This window comes from Rhinolophus sinicus, linkage group LG02 (genome assembly GCF_036562045.2).
Source record: "Rhinolophus sinicus isolate RSC01 linkage group LG02, ASM3656204v1, whole genome shotgun sequence".
Classification (NCBI taxonomy): domain Eukaryota; kingdom Metazoa; phylum Chordata; class Mammalia; order Chiroptera; family Rhinolophidae; genus Rhinolophus; species Rhinolophus sinicus.
In genome coordinates, this window is record NC_133752.1 from 163,381,193 (window position 1) to 163,405,705 (window position 24,513).

At 34.9% G+C, this 24,513-nt stretch overlaps 1 protein-coding gene across 1 annotated transcript in view; it reads left to right on the forward strand.

The window, feature by feature from the left end:
• ITPR2 (inositol 1,4,5-trisphosphate receptor type 2) overlaps positions 1 to 24,513 on the forward strand; it is a 431,615-nt gene that overhangs the window by 348,036 nt on the left and 59,066 nt on the right. The window contains exons 49-52 of the mRNA XM_019737570.2: positions 7,937 to 8,112; positions 15,402 to 15,566; positions 18,954 to 19,149; positions 23,053 to 23,145. Coding sequence (XP_019593129.2) covers positions 7,937 to 8,112; positions 15,402 to 15,566; positions 18,954 to 19,149; positions 23,053 to 23,145 — 630 coding nt within the window. The remainder of the gene's footprint in view (positions 1 to 7,936; positions 8,113 to 15,401; positions 15,567 to 18,953; positions 19,150 to 23,052; positions 23,146 to 24,513) is intronic.

Genomic DNA, 24,513 nt, shown 5'->3' on the forward strand with positions numbered 1-24,513 from the left:
ATTCTTTTGTTTCCAGTCTAGGACTTCTCTACGTGAATGATTGACTATGAAATTAATATTATTAAACTAATAATACATGAGGCTTTACAAAAGCAAAGATAAGAAATTATCTCATTTTAAGTGAAATGGGAAATATAGGAGAAATATGTTAAAGGGTGGGACTGTGGAAATTAAGTTTTTTGTTTAAGTCCGGCAAATTGAATGGGAAACTTTGTTATAGGCTTGTGATACAATCAGATAAATAACTTTGTAATGTGATTTGGAGGAAAAGATGAGAGAATCAGCAAATAATAGCCACAAGGTGCTGGTGTATCTCTTCAGGTCATAGGATTATTGTGAGAATTTAATGAGATGTTATAGATGTAATGAGAAGCACTGGTAATCATTCAATAAAACTTAGTTGTTGTTCATCAACTATAATTTCATATATATATATATATGAAATTATAGTTGATGTAACTGACTATGTCATATATGTATATATATATATATATATATATATATATATATATATATATATATATATGTATATATATGTATAGTCACAGGATGTGGAGTATAGCATAGGGAGTAGAGTCAGTGGAATTGTAGCAGCTATGTACTGTCAGAGGGGTAGTAGATGGGGAGAGGGGGGTTATCATTTTGTGAAGGCTATAAATCTCTATTACATTGCTTTGTACACTTGCAACAACAAAAATCTAAGGAATTTAGTAAATCTATAAGCTAATTGAACAGTAATAGAAAACAAAATGAATATTTTAATTTAAGCAAAAAACTAATAGATTTATTTTAAAAATAATGTGTGTAAGTTAAGCTTAGGAGTTGGTTTTTAAATTCTATTTATTACAGTTATAAATTTTAACACAATTATAAAATTTATCACGGTAAGTACCTTTTCCACACATTAAAACTCCGCCCCTCCCACTACAAGGCACTAAAAACCAAAGTGATGGCTTATAACTGTGGACTTCAAGTTTTTCTGACTCCAGCCATGTACTTCGTTTCTACTGTGCTAATATCTGCTATTTAAATAGTCTACACGTACGGTAAATACCTGTCAACAAATTCCTAGTGCTTTAATAGATTTTGAAACTCTGCTCAAGTACATCCTAATTTTACTGTATTATTTTGTTAGAAGACTTCATGACACCATGAGGTACAAGTAAAAGAATGGATAAAAAGGAGCCTCGTGACAATATGAAAAAAAAGAATAACTTAGTTGTTGATGTTGTTGCAGGGTAAATATTAATACTACAAGGGGAACCCAGTAAAAGGGATGGTATAACAAGAGCAGCAGGTTTTTAAGTCTATTGCAGATGAACTGGAGGTGAGCAGGAAGGGAAATGGGAGCCCAGGAGTAATTTTCTATTTTGAAGATCCATTAAGATAATAGATATCAAATCCTAACATTTAGGTATGATGGTCATGAATAAAGTGTGACTCTTTGGAAGGCATGCAATACTAAAAGAAGAATATTTGGCAATGGAGCAATGTGTGAGTTAAATAGCAATGAAAAATGTAGCAAATATTTGGTCATCCATTGTGGGGAAGTTGCAAATACAATGGGAAGTGGAAAAAGCTTTCTCTTCACTGTGTTTAGTCTCATTTAGTGATGATAGCCCTCTTGGCACAGAAGAATATAACGCTTGTACGGAGAGAAGTCCAGCTTGATATGATAAATTAGTATCATCTGCACACAGAATGCTAAAGTAAATTGTAGCATCCTGGTTAATAGAAATAGAAAGTCTTAGATATGGAAGCAATCCTGGAAATAATCTAATAGCAAACACTCATTTGATGCGTAAAGAGATGGAAGCCCAGAGAGGCTAAAAAATGGTAGGTCTCAGAGTAGAAGGTTAACTCTTTGGTTCTAATCCAGGGCTTTTCTACATGGATGTCTTGGGTTGGAAGCATACAGATAACAGGAAGATAACAGATCTTCACTCAGGACATAATTTTTCCTGGGTGGCATTCCGTAATATCCCTTACTTGACTACCAGAACCAATGTCTACTCGTATAGCCTCTGCTGCCACCTATTGTATAGGAAATATAATGGTAATGGGCAATGCCACCCTTCTGGACATCTATGCTTTATTCATTCAGGAGGAAGTGGAGCACTTGATACATTTTTAATACTGGCCTGACTAATAACAGAATAGTAATATAGATCATAATAATGGGAGCTAATGACGTTTCCCATTTAGATTGGGTCAGGCAAAATGCTGAGTACTTCACGTACATGATTTCATTTACTCTTCCTGACAATCCTGTAAAATAAGTACTTCAAACTTATGGATCAAGAATCTGAGGCTTAGGAAGATTTACCCAATAATTGGAGAGTAGAGTCCAGAACTGTGTATTTTTTTTAACAAACTCCCAGGGTATTGCTGAACAACTGGTCCTTGAACAGGGACTTGAAACCACATATATAGTAGCGTTTGGAGTAAAGTTCCAGCCTCAGAAAGAAACAGGACTAACAAAAACAACATGGAAAACATGGTGCTTCATCATCAGGTTCAGAAGCAGACTGTACTCTTCAAAGAGGACTGAATAGAAGTTAGTAGTAGTAATAAAGATGGAGGTTCAGTCCTAGGTATCTGAGTGTGGGGATGGCGCTAAGAGGGAAGGGAAGGCATGAGTTCCCATTTGGTATATGGAATCCCAACATTATGGTTGGGTGATGTGGTTATAGTTCTAGATGAGTTACTTAATTGTAACTCAATGAATAGGTGTCAATTTTGGTCAGGAGGATCTGAGTCTCTAACCTTCAGTTACACACTATGCATAGGCTGAGGACAACAAAGTTAAAACTGATAAGCACACGTGGCCATCAAATCTGGCTGGAGAAGGAAAATTCTGTGCTGGACGTGCCAGTTCTCTGATGCTGGATTTTGTCAAACATAGACTCAGTGACTACTTGCCAGAAGCACTTTGAGGTAACTTAAAGATGAATTAGTTGATCATTAAGATTCCTTCCCCCAAAAAAGTGCTTAAAGAAAAACAAACAATCGGGACATGACAAAGAACACAGCATCCAATGTAAAAGGCCTCCCAGTGGCTAAATCTGGAAATTTTGAGGAAAAAAAAAATCAATATTGACAGTAATATGTAATAACCCACAGAATAAAATAAGAACCCAGGTATCCATATTGATAGTGAGTAGAGAAAGCTATTCCTTGCAATAGTATTCCAATTAATAAGTGTAGAAGGAATAATGGAAATATATCACCATTTGGCAAACATTACAGTAGTAAGAGTCATTAATGGATACTAAATTAATAGGCAAACCTTGAATGAAAAGTATGAGAAACAGTATATTGACAGAGTCTTAAAGTATTTCCCCACAACTTGCATATTAATTACAAAAGAAAAAATAGTAACTTTAAAGTGGAGAAATCATTTTAAGTGATCGATGTTAATGTCACCAGCAGCACTGGGTGCCTCTTGATATGTACTGACAAGAACATGGCATCATTTGCCAAAATGCATAAACTGAGAACATTTCAGACTACCCAAGATGAGGGACATTTTACAAAGTAATTGGCCAGTAGCCTTCAAGCTTATGAAAGATAAAGATTGAAATTCAAAATTACTACATATGGATGCAAAAGTTGAACCATGAAGAAGGCTTATAGGGAAAAAAAATTGATTTATTTAGAATATGGTGTTGGAAGAGAATTCTACAGATACCATGGAGCAGCAGAGAGGTGAAGAAGTGGGTCCTACATCAAATTAAGCCTGACATATCGCTGGAGACAAAAATGACAGAACTGAATCTGCCTTACTTTGGGCACATCCTTAGAAGGCTGGGTACTTTGGAAAAGATAAGTGTTTCTGGGAAAAATAGAAGGCAGCAGGAAAAGAGGAAGACCAAATATGAGATGGATTGGTTCCATGAAAGAAGCCATAGGCATGAGTCTACAGAAGCTGAGCAGGGCTGTTGAGGACAGGACATGGTGGTCATTATCCATTCCTCGTGTTGCTAGGAGTCAGAGCTGACTCAGTGACATGTAATACACACACACCAAATTAAAAGAAACTAGACAGACATGACAACTGAATGCATGTGTGTGATCCTGGTCTAGAAAAAGAACATTTAATGAGGCATTTGATGAACTTTGAATAAGGCCTATATATTACATAAAGTTAGTGTCATATTAATTTCCTGATACTGATCATTGCAATGTGGTTATGTAATTGTATTGACATTTAGGGAATCTAGGTGAAGGGTATGTGAGAATTTTGTATATTTGCAAGTGTTGCATAAGCCTTGAAAGAGTTTGGAAATTAAATATATACATACATACATAAGAGGAGTCCATCTAACCCTGAGGTCCCTGGATTCTGAAGTTAGAAGTTGATTGATCACAAAATCACCTGCTGAATCTTGGGCCCAAAAGAGACCTGTGGTCAAAATGGGCCCCATTTCCTAACCCCAGAGCCTAATAGAAGCTGCTCTAGACTCACTGTGGTCCATGTGGCCGTAAGGACAGTGGAGCCTGCAGCAGAAATGCGCCGTGTATGTTTTCTCCAAGCATGTTTCCTAGCCTGATCGCACATGAGCTACTGGGAATTACTTGTGTTTAAATATCTGGTTCACACTTTAGTTATAATATTAACTGAGAGTAGTGTCTCTCAGTTAAGGGAGCTACTTAAGGGGAAGGTAATTCTCAGAGGATCTGCTTATAGGGCACCCCCCCCCCCCACCCCCAACCCCTACTGCAGATAATCTTTTGTTGCTTTGAGGAGCTCTGTTTGAATTTATTCAGGAATCCAGGGCTTATTTGTGTGACTGTGGTTTTTTTAAATTTGGTTGATTGGATTATTTGTTTAACATATGCGTCTCTAAAAAAGAAAATAGTGCTGAAGTTGAGGCATGAGGCTGTGCGGGGTGTGGCTGAAGCAGCAGCTGTTGATGCTAGGGAATCTCCTACATGTCGATGTAGATATTGAACATTGTGATTGTCATGCCAACCATTTCTGCCCAGTCTGGCAAAGGCAGACTAGTTAGTGGAGACAATTGCCGTCAAGAGAATTTCTTATATACAAATAGCATCTGATTAAAAAAAAAAAAAAAAAAAGTCCAACTTTTGGATGCAGTTCTTTTTTTCCTTAAGTGTTTTGTGTTAAAGAAAAAAGTTCTTCAAGGTGATTTTGATGTGTTCAACTTACCACCACAGATGGGGTGCGGCTATTTGCCAGGCACTGTGCTAGGCCCTCAAGAGACAGAAGTTGGTAAAGCTGTGCTTGTCCTCTGGGAGCTCATGGTCTAGACAAGGAATGAAGAAAGGAGTAAAGCACAATAGTAGAGAGCACCCAAGGCCTTAAAATGGGTAGATGTCTACTTTAGCTGGACTGAGGTGGGGGAAACAGGACGGTCTCATGAGGCTATGTGGGAGTAAGAGGAACAGAGAGAGTGGGAAGTCAGTGCAGCATGTTCTATGCAGCAAACAAGTCAGTGTGAGGTAGATAGGAGAGTTCCATTAAGGGAAGTGAATGAACTGAGGTCTCTAATTTTGTGGTTCGGATTTTCTTTTCTAAAGGACAAACTTTATACTTTCTAAGATTTAAAGATATATAGAGTGAATTCTAATTTTTTTCACCATATAAGCAATACATTCTCATTATAGAAAATTGATAAAAATATAAAGTAAAGAAGACAGTCCCCCGTCCTTAAAAGGTGAAGATTGGCTTTGACGATCTGTACCATCTTCTTTCAAGTTCTCAGAGGATTTCGATGTATTATTTTTTTTTAGCATTAAATCTTCAGCTAGAAACCAATATGATTATTCTTACAGAATATAATTATAAATTGTTGTCAATTGTTAGTTGACAGTACTGTAAATGAATAGCCATTTTAAATAACTTTTAAGTTTATTATTCATTCACAAGTATGTATTCAGCATTTAAATATGTTCAAGGTACTATGCTAGAGGCTAGTTGAGTTCTTTCTCCAAAGGGATCAACCAAATGCCCAGTTTTAAGTGCCTGGTTATAATTTCTGTTTAATCAAGGGGAAATCTTACCAAGCTGGATACTGTCTGGGAAGAGTAGTCAAGATGTGGCTAGCAGATCAGGCGTTAATGACAATGCACAGGGTGAGGAGCAGTGTGAAAGCTGAAACTTTTAAACTAGGAATATCATGCCAAGTCATTGCTTATGAGTTATGCTAGAGGCCAATGACTGGCTAAAAGTTGATAATTGTGCAAAGATGTTGGTAGTTTCAGTAAACTGAAGAAGGAAGCTCCATGACGTGGGGGATTTATAACTGAAGACTCAGTTACTTAGAATGAGCTCACAGGTTATTTTTGTTTATTCATTTAATCAACAAATAAGTATTTGTTACTGCATGCCAGGCACTATGATAGACGTAGACACGATCTTCACTCTCACAGAGCTTATGTTCTTATGGCATCCCAATAAGCTTGAGAGAAAGTTGAAGACATTATTCTCTCCGTGGCTCTTTGAGGTCTATGAAGTCAGGGCAGTTGGTGGTCAGGCTATGTTTTGTAGACATCGAGTGCTTCCAAGCCAACATCACAATAAACATGAGTTGGGTATCCATTTTTATTAGTGTTGCCAGAGATAGGAATTGAAGGTAATTTCCAAAGCAATTTACCCCTTTCCTTTATCTCCCTAGTAATCTCATCAGATCATAAATTTGGTGAAGGGGCAGATCAAATCTCTCCTCCCAACCTTCTTTCATCATTGCTTGCTTTAAGAGATAACATAAGAACAAACATTGCAAAAATAAACATGTCTAAACCAATGCTGTTATCTGACTTTTTGTTTTGTTTTTAATGTCTAACAGGATCTTCCTACCTACTTTTGATCTCTTAGCACTCACTCTGAACTAAAAAGCTTACACAGAATTCATTGCAGGATCCAGATAATCCCATGGTTTTGATGATAATACAAAAGCCCTGCACACCACAGTGTTTTGCATGCACAAGTTAATTTTATAAATAATAAAAAGAGGTATGGCCAAAAGAAATAGCTAGTGGAAAATCTCTGTTTTGTTGTTTCCCCTCTGACTTCATCAGCCTATCCACACATGTCTGAGGCCCCAGCACTGATCTAATCAGCTCAAGAATGTTGCCCCTTAATTTACTTCTGCAAATCCAGCCCCACAAGACCTTCAGAGGAGGATTCCTTAACTCTGAATATCAGTGCAAACGTTAATGAATTGTACTTCTTTTGAAAGGAAATATATTTTTAAACCTTTTTTGGACAATTTTGAAAGAGATTTTGTTTCTAATGGAGTTCATTTTTAAAACATTTGGAACTTTTGTTTTCTGATCATTTAAATAGCTCAACATTTGTTTTACAGCTTGAGTTGGCCTTCAAATACATACATTCATGCATATACATATACATTCATACACCTATATACACACATGTGTGTTTTACCAGTTAAAACTTGTCCATTTTATTAAAGACTGGATAGATATTCTACGTTCTGAATTCTTTAGCGGAATCTGTAATATAGAAACTTGATAATACTAGAACAAGACAAAGTATGAGTTCAGTGAAGGCATACCAGATTCCACATGATTTAGCTGTACATTTAATGGTCATTAATCATAACTTTTAAATTAAGATTCCCAAGTGGGCTATCTCTGTCAAAAGTATTTAGCATATAACTCCTGTAGGAGAGAAAGATGAACAACTCTCAGAGTTAATGGAAGGAGAATTAACTAGTGAGGATATAAGCATAATGAAATTAATCACAAACTTCCTAGAAAGAAAGGTAATAATGCGTAATGTGTTCAAAGACATTTCCTGTAAATATACAGTGTGTAGAGTGGGGGTGTTTTCAAATTGAGTGTCCTGTGGCTTGACTTGCTATATGTATTATATAAAATGGAATGGTAAATATTTTAACATTTTCTATTTTCCTTCCTAGTAAAAATAAACTTCTTCCATATGTTACAGGTACACTTTCTCCATTGTTCTCAGTTCTTCTGTGGATAGCAGTTGCAATCTGCACATCTATGCTGTTTTTCTTCTCCAAGCCTGTGGGTATTCGGCCATTTCTTGTGTCAGTAATGCTCAGATCAATATATACAATAGGTCTTGGGCCGACATTAATACTTCTTGGTGCAGCTAATGTAAGTACTTTACCCAGCTTTGTACTGTTATAGGTTAATTAAAAGTGAACTAAATGTAAAATTGTAACTATATGTTTTAATTCATATGGTAAACACAGTCAATTCTAATATGTTGTGAATCTGAATTAAGCAGAGTTTAATTTGCACATTCTTAATTTTGACAGAAAGAAAAACAATCACAAGTAAAATTTGATAAATGTAAGAAGGTAGCAATTGGGGTATGACCCAGTTCTGCAATCAGTTTAATCCAATCCAATTTTAATGCCTTCTGTATCCTATACCTGCAGCTATTGACAAAAATGACTCTGAACCACTGTTAACATCCAAAAGTGACTTCTAAATCATGTAAGAGAGATTAAATTATAGTTAGCAGAATTTCAGAAGTGAGTACTTCTTATAAAATGACCAAGGAAAAAGGTTTGCTGTATGAGAAAATATGAAATTGAGCTCTTTTTATGTGAACAAAACCTATAAACTTGTGAAAGGCATAGATGAGATTAATTTATTTTTCTCTAAATTTTACAGTATTAGAACAAGGGAGCACATTTCGAAACTTAAGTTAGGTATGTTTCGAAAAGTAGGCCAGAATACTATGTCAGATAATGGTAATTTCACGTAAGAGGTAAAATTTTAAAGGGACTAGACAACTTTCTGCATGGCAGAGCCACAAAGGGATATTAAGAAAAGGTAAGTCATCAGGTTGGTGAAAGAACAAATGGCCAGGTAAACAAATAAATATTGCTAATATGTCTGATGAATACCTAAAGCATTTTCTATATCTTTTACTGGATTTCTAACACGATATCCTACATTCTGGTATCTGTATATAGGCCTTTTCTTCCCTACTACATTATACAGTTCTTAAGGATAATGATTGATCATTCAATGTTTGGAGTATCGTTGGTACTCAACAAATATTTCTTAAATAAATTAGCTAATGAGTGAGTGAATGAATGAGGGAAACATTATTTTTGTATTCTTACACATTTATAGTGCCTTGCACAGAAAATATGTGGCAAATGTTTATTGAAAATGAATAAATTAGTCAACCAAACTTTTGAGAATTATAAACCTCAGCTAGTATGGCCAATTCTCTGTTTCTGATCCTATATATTATAATTCCTCAAAAATTGGACATGATATATATGACAGCTCCCAGTGAACTAGAACATTCAAGCAACCAAATTAGCAATTGCTCCCTAATCATTGTCAATACTACACATACAAAGAAATCTGTCAGTACAGAATTGTGTGAAGTACCAAATGCACTATTATGTAAATTTCTTGAGGGCAGAAGTTGTCATATTCATAGATATAATCCTGCCCTCCTTACTTCCTTCCAACTCTATTTTTTTCCATCATAATATCTGGCACTTAAACATTCAAAAAATTTTTACATGAACTGAACTGGTACTTTCAATACTTTGGAAATAGGCTACTTTTGCAATATTGCCAACCTGGCTAATTAAGGAATTTGAATGGATTTATCTACAGTGAAATAATATCTAAACAGAAAGTGAAGTGAAATGAAATAATACCTAAATAGAGTTGGGCCAAAAATAGCAAACATTTATTGAGCCTCTGTTATCTAATAGACACTGAAAATATCAAGAAGTAGAGGATATGCTTTTTGCCATCCAGAAGTTTCAAGAATATGTAAAGAGATAATGAATAACAATTTAATGTCTATTGGAGAAACCAAAAAACATTTGAAGTATTTTTCTTTTTCCTCTTAGGATAAAAAACGTAACTTCTGCCTGGTTTGATGAGAATAGTTCCACCATAAGAAATGACTGTTCATATGAAAGTCAAGTTTTATACTTTAATTTCTTTGTGACAAGGAATATACATGGAGATAGATCTTTCTTACTAACTATATGAATCTGAGGGTACTCTAATAGCCTTCACAGCATAAAACATCCATTTGCACAGCCTATAAATGATACATTATGATATAACAGTCCAGGGCTTTTGGACCAAAGGAAATAATCAACTTAGATTTGGGACAAATTAAATGAAATAATTGTAATTTTATATTGTAGATATTGATAAAAGAGTTTTGATTTATAGTTTTGATATTGTGAAGATTAATAAAAATGTTTTAGCAAATAGTCATTTACTTTAATGTTTAACATAGCAAGCTCATAAATCTAGCTATAGTTTACCGTTTCCCAGGAGGCAAGAAAAAAAGAAAAGCAAAAACATAAATCAGTCATGTTTTGTAACTTAGGTTTTATATATTTATTAACCTAATTTGCATTTAAAAGTTTTCATTGTGTAACAGGTGAAAGTAAGTGCTAAAATTATTGGTATCAGAAACAGGAAAACAAAAGAAAGTATCTATCCGACAGTGAAGCCCTAATGAGAATCAGAATTCTAGACCTTAGGCAAATCAATAGGCTCTAAGTTTCATTCCTTTCTTCAGTGAAATGAAGATATTAAAGCCTAGTCCTTCCTCATCGGGTTGTTGAAAAGATCATTGTGAAAATTTAGAAAAGAACAATAACAGTAATAATGATATAATAGCAATAAAGTCTACCATTTACCAAGTACCTAATATGTGAAGTACAATTTAATTGTAAAACGTTGCTATTATGATCATACAAGTGTTTGGTTCACAGAGTTGTTTCTGGATTTGGTGTCTTTCGTAGAGTTGAGCAAATGCAGAAAGTCCCTTTTTTGGAAAAGGAATCGAGTGGGAGGAAATAACTTCAATCCATATTCTGAGCACTTATTATCAGTTTCTATTTACTATTATGCTTCATTTTTATTTTCTTGTTTCTAAAAATTGAAGTTTTGCTTAAATTGCAACTACTTTTTCTATCTTGTCACAAGAGTCATCTCAGTATTTGAGATGTTTCAAAAGATTCAAATGTTTTTCTCTGTTATAAAGTATAACTTATAACCCAGTACAGTTTTTCTTCCCACCCTCTACATTGCATTTTCAGTTATTGGTCATGGAAATTAACATATTATTTTGGCAAATATAAACACATGTTTTATAAATTTGGGAACACTTAGTATTTTTCATACCATTAAAATTATTTGTAAATCTCATTTTTATAACAATGGTATTTCCAGTCACATTGATGTTATATAATTTGTTTAACCATTCTATTATTTTATCGTTTCTATTTTTAGATATTTTTAATAATAAATAATTCAGTAAATACCTGTGAAAGATCTTTTAATATCTTCCAAACACTTAATATCTACACTGTTTTTTCCTTTCTAGTAGTGCCTGTAAATGTATAATTTATTTAATAGCATTTATAAATCATTTGCCTTTCTCACAGTTGTTTGTAAAGTGGAAATGTTTCCTTATTCTTGGACTTGGTGTCACCATTTTGCAAAGAGGAAGAGCAAATGGAGTTTAGCAGATAGCTCTCTATTAACTAGAAGCCACAGAGTTCAAATTTAGCAGTGTCATTCCCTTAGTTACTTACCTGTAGATAGTTTCCTGGGAGGGCTAATCTATAAAGCTGAGTCCCATCATATGTTCACTTAACATATACAAATTTCAGTTGTATATTCTGAGTCAAAACATTCCTAATCCCTAACACACACATACACACTATTTTTCATATAATATGGTCACTGAACGTTCCTAACAACTAATGGTATCAGTTGCAGAAGCAGAAAACGGCTCCAGTGCTGACACACTGTGCATGTGTCAAATTGGCTAGCATGTGTCAATTTAGTGAGAGGCATGACAGTTTGCACCGCCCTTGTTTACTGTACTGTTCTTTTTTTTGGGGGGGGGAGGGGAGGGGGCAGGAGGAGAGCAATGTGAAAGATTTCCAGAGTGATTTTGATTCTGTGAAACTTTTGCCTTAGGCTTTGTCCGTAGAACCTTACCCTGCTTAAGATGTTATGCCACTAAAACGGAGATTATTTTAATCAAATCATCTCATTTTTAGTAAGAAGTTTGATGGAAATCTAGTAATAGAGTTAAAATATTGTTCAAAACAATAAATTCAGTTTCACTTTTCAATAAATAGTAGACAGTCTTTTTTTGCTGTAATTTATTTCTGGAATATAGGTCATGTTTTCCCATAGGAACAATGTAAGACGGGGATGGAATTCCTGATCAGGAATGTATTAACAACAAGAATAATATAAAGGCAGCTATAAATTTCTGTGATTACATAAAATGGTACACTTTAAAGGACATCACATAGAATTCTAGAGCTATGAAGCACCTTACGGATTATTCACTTCTAGGCATCTCATTTTAGAAATGAATACGTAGCATCCTATTGAGACCAGAGGATTTACCAAAGTAATTAGTGTCAGAGCCAAGACTGGGAACCCAGGTGCCCCAATTTCTTAATCCAGGGTCTTTCTACTATACTGCACTGTTAAAAATCCTGCAAAGACAGATCAATGAACTATAAAGTATATGTGAAAATACGACTGTACTGCAGAATTAATTTTCCGAACTAAAATTAACACATTTGTTTTAATATACATTAATTAACAAATGAACATTAATTTTGTTTTTGGTTTTAGAAGATCTGTTTGTTGGTAAGTCATTTGGATAGTAGATCACTTTTCAAAGATTGCACAGAAAGCTTACAAGGCTGCTGTTTCCCTCTCCCACCCCACGTGGCTTTTTTCCCCACCATCACACAATTCACCCTGTCCTCAAAAAAAGAATAGATCAAGAATGGAGAAAGAGAAGAGATAGGCAGTAGTTGTGGTCATTTATATTGGTATTTGTGTGTTGACTCGAGGGTCCTTTCAATACCAGTTTTAGAAAGTCATGGCCTTTTAATTACCTTGCACAGTTCTCACACCCTCTATTTATTGTTGCCCACATGGACCTTTGCCATAGAAACAATGATTGCCTACATAATGGTATTGACAAATAAAGGACTGGTTAGACAACATCAAGTAAGTCATGCCATGAGAAGGGAGATTGTTTTTGGAATTCTCATTCTCTTCATCAATATTTTCAGCTTTCATAGAAAATGCTGTATAAAAACAACAGGTCATGGTGTGGGAAAACCAGAGTTCAACTTCTTTCCTACCCAATCATTTATTCTTGCATTTATTTCACCTTGGTATGAACACTTCAAAACAAACAGACAATTTCCTTGTTTCTGATCGCTACAGAAATAAGTAGATGCCACTGCCAGCGTCAGCTCCATTCCACTCCAGTGCTCAGTCAAGAGAACAGGGACTTATCCATCAACATGGAACCCTAGGTCAAGGTTCAAAAAACACAATCAACATGAAAACAAGGCAAATCTTTATTATTCATGTAAAAATGGCAGAGGCCTTTTTAGGCGGAAATGTGTCCATGTTTTTGCAATATTTAAGAACTGAAATGTATTTCTCTTTTGAGAATTTGAATTCAATGTATTACTTTTCCTCAATGTGTAGGGCTTATAAGTAGTTTTCCTGCATAATTTTTTTATGATTCAGTTTAGGGAGGTAGAGATCAGGAAACAAAATATAAATAATTTTTCTTAAATGTATCATTCATCCTTCTGGAAAGTCATAATTCCAATTTTCAACTTTATTTTTTATAGAACTTATTTCTATTTCATATTAATGTACTATAGTGGGTTAATCAAGGTAGTTTAAACAATAGTCATTCAAAACAATTTCAAGAGTAAAACGCTGAATATTACTTCACCCATACATTCTACTTTTCACCATTTTCATAAATGTTTATTGTCAAATACTACACTTATGTCAGCATCTTATATGTATTACCTGAGTTTTTAAAATAATGACTTCTTCTAATGTTAAATTTGCTCTTGGCTAGCAAATATAAAGACATCCGTTCTACTGTAGCTATATTTAATAATCTAAAGATATAATAATGAAATACTATATAGTGAAGTAAGACTTTCTGTTTAATATTATTTAAATTGTTACCAAGATGGTGAAAAAATTGATAACATTGATTATTGAAAGGATAGTTAATTAACGGAGGGTAAAATTTAATAAAGTTTGAACGTTTTAACTGCTATGTTGTTTGTTTGGTTTGGCGATTTTCACAACATGCAATGGTAGCCCATTTTTCATTTTATCTGTATTGATTTGGACTTCAGAGAATTGAAGGAAAAGGTTTTTCTAACCTCTCAAATTTCACTTCTGCCTCAAAAAGTGTTTTGTTCCTTCTTATGTTATTTAAAAATCATTCCATAAGGCAATTTCTTCCATGTATATTGAAAAAAATCAACAATGTTGCAAAGAGCAAGCATTTCCCCCAAAGTTTGGTTTGGATATATAAAAACAAATATGGTGCCATGAGATAACTTAAAGAACTCAGGGAACAATTTGGAAAAACAAACTGAAATTTCGAAATCTGTAATTCTTTCCTTGGTGACTAAGAGGCAAAATTGGCTCTTTAGTTTATAAATAATGCAGTAATTCCAGAACCAAATAGATGACACTAAGTTTATGATAACAGTGCGCTTTGGAAATCGTTTCACATATCATTGTTATTGCCAAAGATTCTCAGTATAAATTTCTGTATTCTAAAATTATGCCACAAAAGGCAATATTAAATATAGTTTTAACATAAATACTCTACATCATTCCAATCATAATAAACACTCCAAAATGCTTATTGAATTTACCACACAGCTTAGAAAATATATGCATACGTTATATTTATTTAACTTACGTATAAGCTATTTTATAATTTTTATGTATTTAAAGTAAATTAAATGTACAAATAATTTGTAATGCCTTGTTTAAAATACTACTCAGTAGGGAAAGTCTAGGATTAAAACATATATATCAAGGGCAGATCTCTGGAAAAATCTGAAAGATATTTTTCTGTTGCATTTCTAGTATAATTAAAAATATTACATATAATTCCGTATGGAAAATACAATGAGTAGTAGTTAAGGAGTCATTGTATTAAGTGCTTCCTCTGTCTTATGAGTTGTTTAATCCTCTCAAGAGTTCTATGAGTTGGGAATTCTTTTTTTCCAGTTTTTCAGAAGAAACAATTGGTGCCTACAGACGCAGCACCGAAGTCCCAGCAATAGTAGTGGGAGAGCCAGGATTTAAATTCAGATCTGTGTTGATTGCGTATCTGGGACTCTTAATCATTCTCCACTCTTTTCCTGGAACTGCAAAGGATACAAGTTCTGCATGTATTATGTTTACATGTAACTTTGTTAGTAGTGCTGAAAAATTGCAAAATGAGAAATCATACACGAAAACTGCAGACTTACAAATAATAGGTTTTGTCAATGATCTGCTACTGATGTGAGTTTTAGGGTCAATGAGACAGTAAACATCTAATCTTTTTCTCCCTTTAGCTTTGTAATAAAATAGTATTTCTGGTGAGTTTTGTCGGCAATCGTGGCACGTTCACCCGAGGCTACCGTGCAGTCATCCTGGATATGGCCTTTCTCTACCACGTAGCATATGTCCTGGTGTGCATGCTGGGCCTCTTTGTGCATGAATTCTTCTATAGCTTCCTGGTGAGTACATCTCTATGTGGACATTCACGGCCGAAAAATCCAAAATGCTGCTTTTTCTTATGCTTCTTCCTTTGAATTTTTTGTTTGTTTTTTAAAGCAGGGTCTGACATTTAGGACAAATTATGTTATTTTTAGAATTTCCTAGGAAAAGCATGAATTATTATTATTTGTAATCTGAGAAACCATGTAGGTGGTGGATTCTTTATTTTCTCTCTGAGGAGGAACCAGGGACCCCATCTCTTGACCCAGGTGTCATACAGCAGGCTGCTTTTGGTTTCAGCCAAATCATACTTCCCTTCACATTTAGAGATTCTCCAACAGAGTGTGGGAGACACGTGGGGATGTATTTTCTTGGTACTAGAATCATTGTATTTTATTTACACTGCCAAATATTATGTGGCTCTAAAGGATGGCATGTGAGTAAAATGAGGGAAAAACTGCCAACCTAGCAAAAAGACAATGAGTTGTTTTAAGTTAAGTCTTAGAGTTTCAGATTTAATGTTGTTGTTAAGTTTATATGCTTATCTATATATATATTTAATTAATTAAACGGGTTTTCAGATTTCTTCTAGTTTTTGTTTTTTCTTTTTGCTGATGATCAGTTTTTCTTCCTATATATATTGTATGGCCATTTGTATAGGAGTCAATACAAATACATGATAATGTTGTGAAACGTAAAGCATCATGCATAGGAGCAACTTATTTATCTCTGCAGCCCATAGTTGACATGCAGTAGAGAGCACTGCCCAGTAAAACAATTCCTGAAAACAAGTTGAAGATCTAAAAACATTATACTGACCCAGTTTGTTTGGGTCATGTGGCACAAATCCATTGGCTTCTGCTTCCCTGTTGTCCGGCACACCCATGTAGGAGGACTGAAGAAAGCTCATTTCTCACTTACCCTGAAGTACTTGAAAGAGCCATAGCGAAGACTGGATTTTCCCCATGTGTTTAAATTAAAAATTATCTTCCAGGCAGTTAATTAGATTATTCTCCAATCAAAAGGAGATTACTTTTTTCTGTTCCAGGGGTCCAAACGAATTCTCTCTCTGCTCTGATTCATCAGAAAAATTCCATTTTAAAAAATCTGCCTGTAATATATTAAGGTCCTATTATTCCTGACTGTGATATGTGATAGTCTATAATGTTTTTGTACTTCAACGTTGTCTATAAAATGGATAGGACTAGTTGAGAGATAAATATTATCAAGGTCCATTAAAGAGATAATGTGAAATGATGTATAGCAATCTTTATGTTTTCCAAGTAAAGGTGTTTGATAAAATAAAGATATATTTGAATGATTATGAGTTATTAATAATACTGTAATTTTAATTTATGTTACTTAACCTATTGTTTAGTTTTATTTTCCTCTTGTCTTTTATCTTTCAAATTTTACAATGCTAATTTTTTTCATTGGGCTGGTTATGGAAAGGATATAATCCATTTTGATGTTTTGAGTACTAGAAGGAAATTGTAATGGACATAATACCAAATTGAAATTTAAATATATTTTTTAAACATTTTCATATTTTAAAAACTATAAACTATATAAATATCATTTCTGGTTTTGTCCACAAGTGTCAACCCTTAATCCAAAATAATAAAAACTACACTCTAAATTTTCCCTTTAGAAATAAACAGAAAGAACCATCAACCTGTCCAATGTCAACACCTTTTGCATTCTCAAGATTCTAATTCCATGAGTATAGAATGGGACCCAGGAATATATAGTTTTGCAAGCATGTCATGAACTTTTGAAAGCTATAAACTTTCAGAAACTATCCAGAAGTGACCTAGAACCCATTGCCAGACCTTTTCTTTAAGACACTATTGAGTTAAAGTTAAGAAAAAACTCCTTTATATAAACTAAATGCTTAAATAAATAAGTTAGAATGTTGATAATTTGGAAGTTGAATTTGCATTGGTTAATTCATACAGAAGAATATTGACTTTATTTCTAGAGTTTTCTGCTCCCTCCAGAAGATAAATAGTGAAATAGTTAACATATTTGTGTGTTTGGCCTTCATAAGATAACCGTTTCCTAAGAGGAGCAGACAAGTCACTATCTTTACAGCAATTATTTGCAAGGCTACAATTAAATTGGAAAGTAACTGTTTCACCCTCAATACTCAGAAAAACAGAGTACAAGGTCCTGATGTTTCTGAGAAGATGCATGACACTGATAATTGATCGTTTCAACCAGTTTAGAAATTCTAATCACTACTCACAGATGCCAGAAGACAAACCCTAATTATTCCAATTTTTAAAATACTCTTTATTTCCAAACAGATATTTATGTCTTCATTAAGTGAATGCTAATTTGCTGCTTTTAACCAGCTTTGATAATAAAACATGTACTTGCTAATGTATAATTTCAACTTTTTATATTGCAAAAAATAAAATTTTTAGTGTTGACTACATATAGCAAACACATATCTAGGTTCTTGACTATTGCATAGATTTTCTGTTATACTATGAAACACAAAATGGATAATAACCCATGAGAGGAAGTGAATTAGCAAAATTCTGTATTACGTTTTTGTTTATACTTGTTTCCAAAAGTATATACTAAAGTAATATGTTTTGACCTCATTATACCCCTTTTTTTAAGGAAAGATGTTTGCATTTCTCAAATATTTTAAAATTTTATACCTTTCCTATTGTGACAGGCTCATAAAATTGTTCTTGTAATTTCACCTCTAATCACTTGATTAAACAATTCATTTAATGAGTCTGTTAACTATTCATTACTTAGTTGAACCTGCTGCAGAATTTTCACTTAAGTCATTTTATGTATTCCAGAAGCAACTGCAGAATATCAGTAGGACTAAAAATATGGAATAAATAGCTAAGTCAGTTAAGCATAATAATTTTTCTAAATTGAGATTTAAAGCTATACTACCATGTTCCCCCCAAAATAAGACCTAGCTGAACAATCAGCTCTAATGAGTCTTTTGGAGCAAAAATTAATATAAGACCCGGTCTTATTTTACTATAGAGTGGGTATAATATAATATAATAAATATAATATAATTCCAGGTCTTATATTAATTTTTGCTCCAAAAGGCACATTAGAGCTGATTGTCCAGGTAGGTCTTATTTTCGAGGAAACACAGTATTTCCATGTCTTATACAATTGAAATTATGTTGGTTATGAAACTAACAGGTACACTTTAAATGTTGTGTTTAAAGTTCTCTTTATTGAAAAACAGTTTATTAATCCATTCCAACTGCACAGAAATACATATTTTGGTTCATTTTTAAGATGTGATTTTGGTTGTTTTTTTTTTTTTCACAGATAAACTAAGATGGTTTGCATTTGTATTTATGACCTTCATATTTATTCATCTTTTGCTCTTTGGCATTTTTTTAATTTTATTTTTGTAGCTTTTTGATTTGGTGTACAGAGAAGAGACTCTGCTCAACGTCATAAAAAGTGTCACACGGAATGGCCGCTCCATTATTCTAACTGCAGTCCTAGCTCTCATCCTTGTCTACCTGTTTTCCATTATTGGATTCCTTTTTCTGAAGGATGACTTCACTATGGGAGTGGATAGGCTGAAAAACAGAACTCCCATTACAGGTATAGCTCTTACCACTGAATGAGCTTTCTCTGATGGCAGATGTGATTTGTGCGTAGCTTGTTAAGAGGATTACAGATAAACACTAATGGAAGAAATATTTTTTTTATTCCTTTGAAAACATGTTCTAGTTCACAAAGGGTTCATGACTGAAATACTTTTAGGCTGTATATAGGCTGTCGGTGTGTATAGGAATGTCCTTATATAAGAAACATCATCTAAGCTCAGTTTCAGTAAGAATGTTTCAATGCTGACTATATTCCAGAAGACAGTCAACAACTTCAGTGCAGAATAATAGCTTTGGGATTCTTTTCTTCCTCTTTTTCCTTGTCTCTTCCAAGAACATCTAGCTAGCATCACTTACAACCAATATTCCATAGATGTTTACTCACAGTACATCATATTATACTTAAGTCATTGAAAATCTCAATTTTTTTTATTTGAAACCATCAGATGGTAAGAAATTTGGTATAGAAGAAAATACTGAAAATATTGTCATTAAGAGTTTCAATCCATCAGTATGTGGCTGTCAGAATTTCTTCACAGTATTTTCATACAGTGTTTTGTGCAGTATTTATTTGTTGGCTGACTGGTTAGACATCATCCCTTTATAGTCATTGTGATTCTCGTAGTGTGAGAGCTTATATTTTCCATTTTATTTTGAATTTGTACTTATGATCTCTAAAGGTTTCTTTTTTCCCCTTTTCTACCCTTTGTTGTGCTGGTTAAATTTCTTTGCTACTCTTTTCCCTCCTCTCCTACTTTACTAGATAGAAATCAGAGCGCTACACTTTGCTATTAGTTTCTCTGTGTGATTCTGCTGCCTGTGGGTTATAGAGAATGGAAACCACAAAAAGACTGTCTCCCCAAGCCATTAAATGTAAAGGTATGATTTAATTAGCGGGGCCTTATCAACCATATTCTTTCTTGCCTTTAATGTTTCTTAATTATTAAACTGGTGATCTATAATAATATCTTTCTTAGACTACGGGATAATTAAGTGGCATTTAAATTGACCATTAAGTCTAAGTGATCAAAGCGCAAAACAGAAAGATCATATACGTAGATTGAAAGTTATTAAACTCGAGACTGAATTTCATACCTAGATATTAGTCTTTATCCACAGGAACATGAAATAATTTCTGTGACTGCCTTCCTTGTTCTTCCTTAAATGTTACTTTTCCCAGCGTTTCACAGGTATAAATAATTAGAGGGAAAGCTCATCTATATAAGTACCCCAAACTCCACTTTTACTAAACTATCCATGAATCATAAACTACCTGTTCTTAAAATGCTTCAAGTTTTAATTATTTTCTAGGCGTGATCACATTGATTTATTCAGTATAAGGTGAGTCTAAAGCGGAAGCATCGTAATTCCTGAATTCAACTGTGTACAATAATTATTGTTTTATGACTCTAGTAGTAAATATTTTAATTGTGTTATTTAAAAAGGAATTTAGTACCATTATATTGTGAATATAAATATCTTCCTTAGAAATATAAAAAAATACTTGTTTTTTTCTTACTACATAGGCAACAGTAGACCTAAAAGGTCAAGCTCTTTACTAAAAATTTTTTGCATATTTATATAAAAAGCTGTTAAATAAGAGAAAGCATATACTATGAAATACTATGAAAATCTAGTATATAAGAACAGCTACCAAAGTTAGATTCCTGATTTTTCAGACTGAGAGGTTTTGTTTCATAGACTGACAGTGAATGTGATACGATGCTCTGGGTAAAGCACCCTTATTTTTATAACATTTTAAATTTAATTTCTAGTGCCATGTGTTATGCCTATTCATACAGGGCATAAAGTTTATTCTTTCAAGTGCCACGTGTTATGTCTATTCATACAGGGCATAAAGTTTATTCTTTATTCAAACACTATTTACTCCCAAGGTTGAGTGAAATTATCAAGTATAACACACATAGGTAGTAAGTGAAATTCAGTGCAGAAGTATGTAGTTCTTCAGTGAATGTGAAGTCTTCATAATCAAAAAGCCAGGAGATGGGAGCAAAGAGCGGAGGATGAAAGTTCTAGAGCTGAATGGCAAGAGCTCAGAGGCATACATGAGAGTGGCGGGTGGGGAATTTGCAAATGGCGGTGGGAATTTAGGAGAATGCAGATCCTACCTCTGGAACCAGTGGAATCTGCAGCTCTACAGACGAAGGAGCCTCCACTTGACAGTGTTGAGGGGGGATCTGTGAGGGAAGGTTCTGTTGACAAGCAGAGATGACAGTATCTCTCACATGTCCCTTCTTCCCCATTCTCAGGGCTGCTCTCCTGTTTCTCACCCCCATTTCCTCTCACCCAGGATACTACAGGAACCGCCGGTGTGGCTTCTTCAACCTCTCTTCTGCCTTCTGTCATTCATTCTGACCACAGCTCTGAGTCTGTCTCAGCTTAGTTCCAAACCTTGATAGGGTCTGTGCTGGCTGTGGGATGCTTGGTTTAAAATCGTTAGCCTGGAAGTTCAGGTCACTCTGCTGTCCTGTCTGTGCCTCTGCTGGTCTCTGTGCCATTTGTCATACAAATTGAGCCTGGAATTGTTCCCATTTTCCCCCACCTCATCTTCCTGTGTGTAAATCCCATGTTTCCTTTAGATGGATCTTTCTCCAAAATGCTTTCTGTTTTTCTTTTCTTTCTAGAATTCACTTCTCCTTCTCCTAACAAACTACATAACTTTATCTGTACTTCACTTCCTCCATTCAATGAAAATTACATCTGTACTTCTTTGTGTTCTCTGACTGTAGATTCTCAAGGCCTTTACTCCAGGCTCTCAGAGCCTAGCATGAAGCCAGTAAATATTTAGTAAGGGAATGACTACCAGGGCACAGTCATAAATCCCACCTCTCTCCCTCTCTGACCATCTGAAACACACTCCACCCCCAAATGATATACCCGCTCTTTGCCCCCATACTCCAGTCAGAGGGCAAGGAAAGATGGAGGTCAATGTATGTGGCCTCCATTCCTCAAATGGACTCTAGCTCTCTCAACTCCAGCGCTTCTGTTGCAGGCAACCCCAAGCCTGGGCCATCTCCTCATCACCTGTTCTAACTCCAGTTCCCCTTTGCCACTTCCACCCTCATGTCATCAAAGAATTAGAGTAACCTTGGTGTCGTGTTGCTTGGAAACACACTTGAATATTTCTCCAGCCCATTGTATATGAAAATAAACTTGCTCCCATCCCTCCATCTTATGGACCCCCATGATAGCTAGGTGTGAAAAATAGGCTTGAGAGGAATGAACTTCTTCACTTTGTATTTGTTCCTAACAACAAAAAATATTTTTGTAATAAAACTTTTTCACACATACACGAAGGTTACTATTTTCTGTTCCATTCTGGGCCAGAGAAATGGTGGTGAGCCAGCGGGCAGATGGATCCTTGGGGGCTAAGGAAGAAAAGAAAGATCCTGAACAGGAAACTGTCAGAAGATTCTTGCTGCTCCCTTGAGGAGTTTTATGCCCTGTTCCCTGTTAGGATGCCACCACTCGCACGCAGACTCTGCCTCAGCCACAGGGGACCCACCAGTGGCCTAGAGCTCAGGAAGCACCAACAGCATTGGCAGAAATGTTTTCCTGGCATTCCAAGTTCAAACCCTGATTGCTTTTGGCCATGGAAATATTGTTACACATGATGGTTCAAGTCTACAGTATTATTAATACTTTATCTTCACTTTAAAAAAGGTATAAAAGGCCTTCAGTGGGTTGGCCTATGAACCTGTTTTCTCTTTATAAAATAGCTTCAATAGACAAAACTATTCAGCGTTCCAAACTAACTGATTAAAAGACTTTAGGAACACAGCTAAGTTGGAGTAATAGTACCTTTTATTTATATGCCTTTGTAAACATGCTTTTGCATGTTTATCTCTCTACCATATTCTACTTTGTGTGTTCACAGGAAATAATGGCGTTCCTCCTATGACTTTAGCTTCAGTGATGGAAACATGTGACAACCACAACTGCTCCCACACAATACCAGCTTCAAATACAGGTCTGTACAAACAACTCTAGTACAGTATGAACTTGATACTTCTGCAGTTATGTTTATTTGATGAATGTTACTACCACTTAGAGTTGCTCTAGGAATTTCATGGTGGTTTGAAATGGAAGAATGGAGCGGAAGAGAACCAAAAAGTTTCAAACCAAAGAAAGGATTCCAATATCTACCATTCTGGATTTCTACCCTTTTCTTTATATTATTTCTATTCATGAGAATTTATCAAATTTACCCTGTGGTATGTGCTATTAAAAATTCCGTTACCATATTGCAAAGCCGTACCACACTAAACAAGACCCTTTTCATTGTGTAGGCTTTCACAAAGAATCTGGAAATGTATGGGTTTGGAATTGAAAAGGCTTGGTAATAATCTTGGACTTGCCACTTTCTAGCTCTCTGTCTTAGGTATGTTATGCAAATATCCTGGACTTTATTCAGATGGCTCAACCACAGAGGGTGGGAAGGAGGAAAGAATGAAGGGAGAGATTAGAGAGACAGAGAGAATATGAGACTTTCCCTGCTTCTGAAGGAGCAAATGGAACCATGCATATAAAAATAATTTTTTAAACTCTAATTGTTCTTAGTAGTGTAGAAACGATAGCATGTGTGAAATTTAATGAACTATAGAAGGAATTAGTGATCTGTTTCCAGAAGTAGTAGCAATTTAGGGAGTATATGACTTTAAATATTTGAAGAGTTTTATCTATAAAAAAGGAGTGGATTTAGTCTTGTTATGTAGACGAAGGGCAACATTGGGCTCAGGAGAGATGAGGGAAGAGTTAAGTGCAGTGTAAGGATGGATTTCTCCACTCCCATCTGGGAACACATTGTTTGTCTGGTCATAAATGATAGGGCCTTCTTTCCTAGGTTGCCTTTTTTTCCTTGAGATGTTGAATTGTTGCTTGAGAAACAATGGAGAGTCCCTTCTACTGACTAAATGTTTCATGCTTCATGACCTAGAGGGAGAAATAAACACATGAATACATTCCATCCCAATATCCCAGCAGCTATAGCCACTGTGAGCAGGTGCCACAAAGAGATTTTTCCTCCCATACCTCCTGGGTACCCACTCAAGGCTTCCAAACCAGGAACCAGCTCATTCTCTGTTTGTGCAGCTTTACTGTGCTCTGCAGCTTCTAGAGTCGTGTTGCATCCTCCAGTTTAAACACCTCCAGTTCCTTCAGCCTTCCTCCTATATTATAGCTCTGAGTCTTGATGTACCACTCCAAGGTGAGCAGTTGAGTGGCACTGGCTTGTTCTGGATAACGTCACTACACTCTTGATCCATATGTGGCTGACTCTTGGAGAAAATGTCATTCTTCACTGGGTCAGCTGTCAAGCCGTAAATGCCTATCTTATACT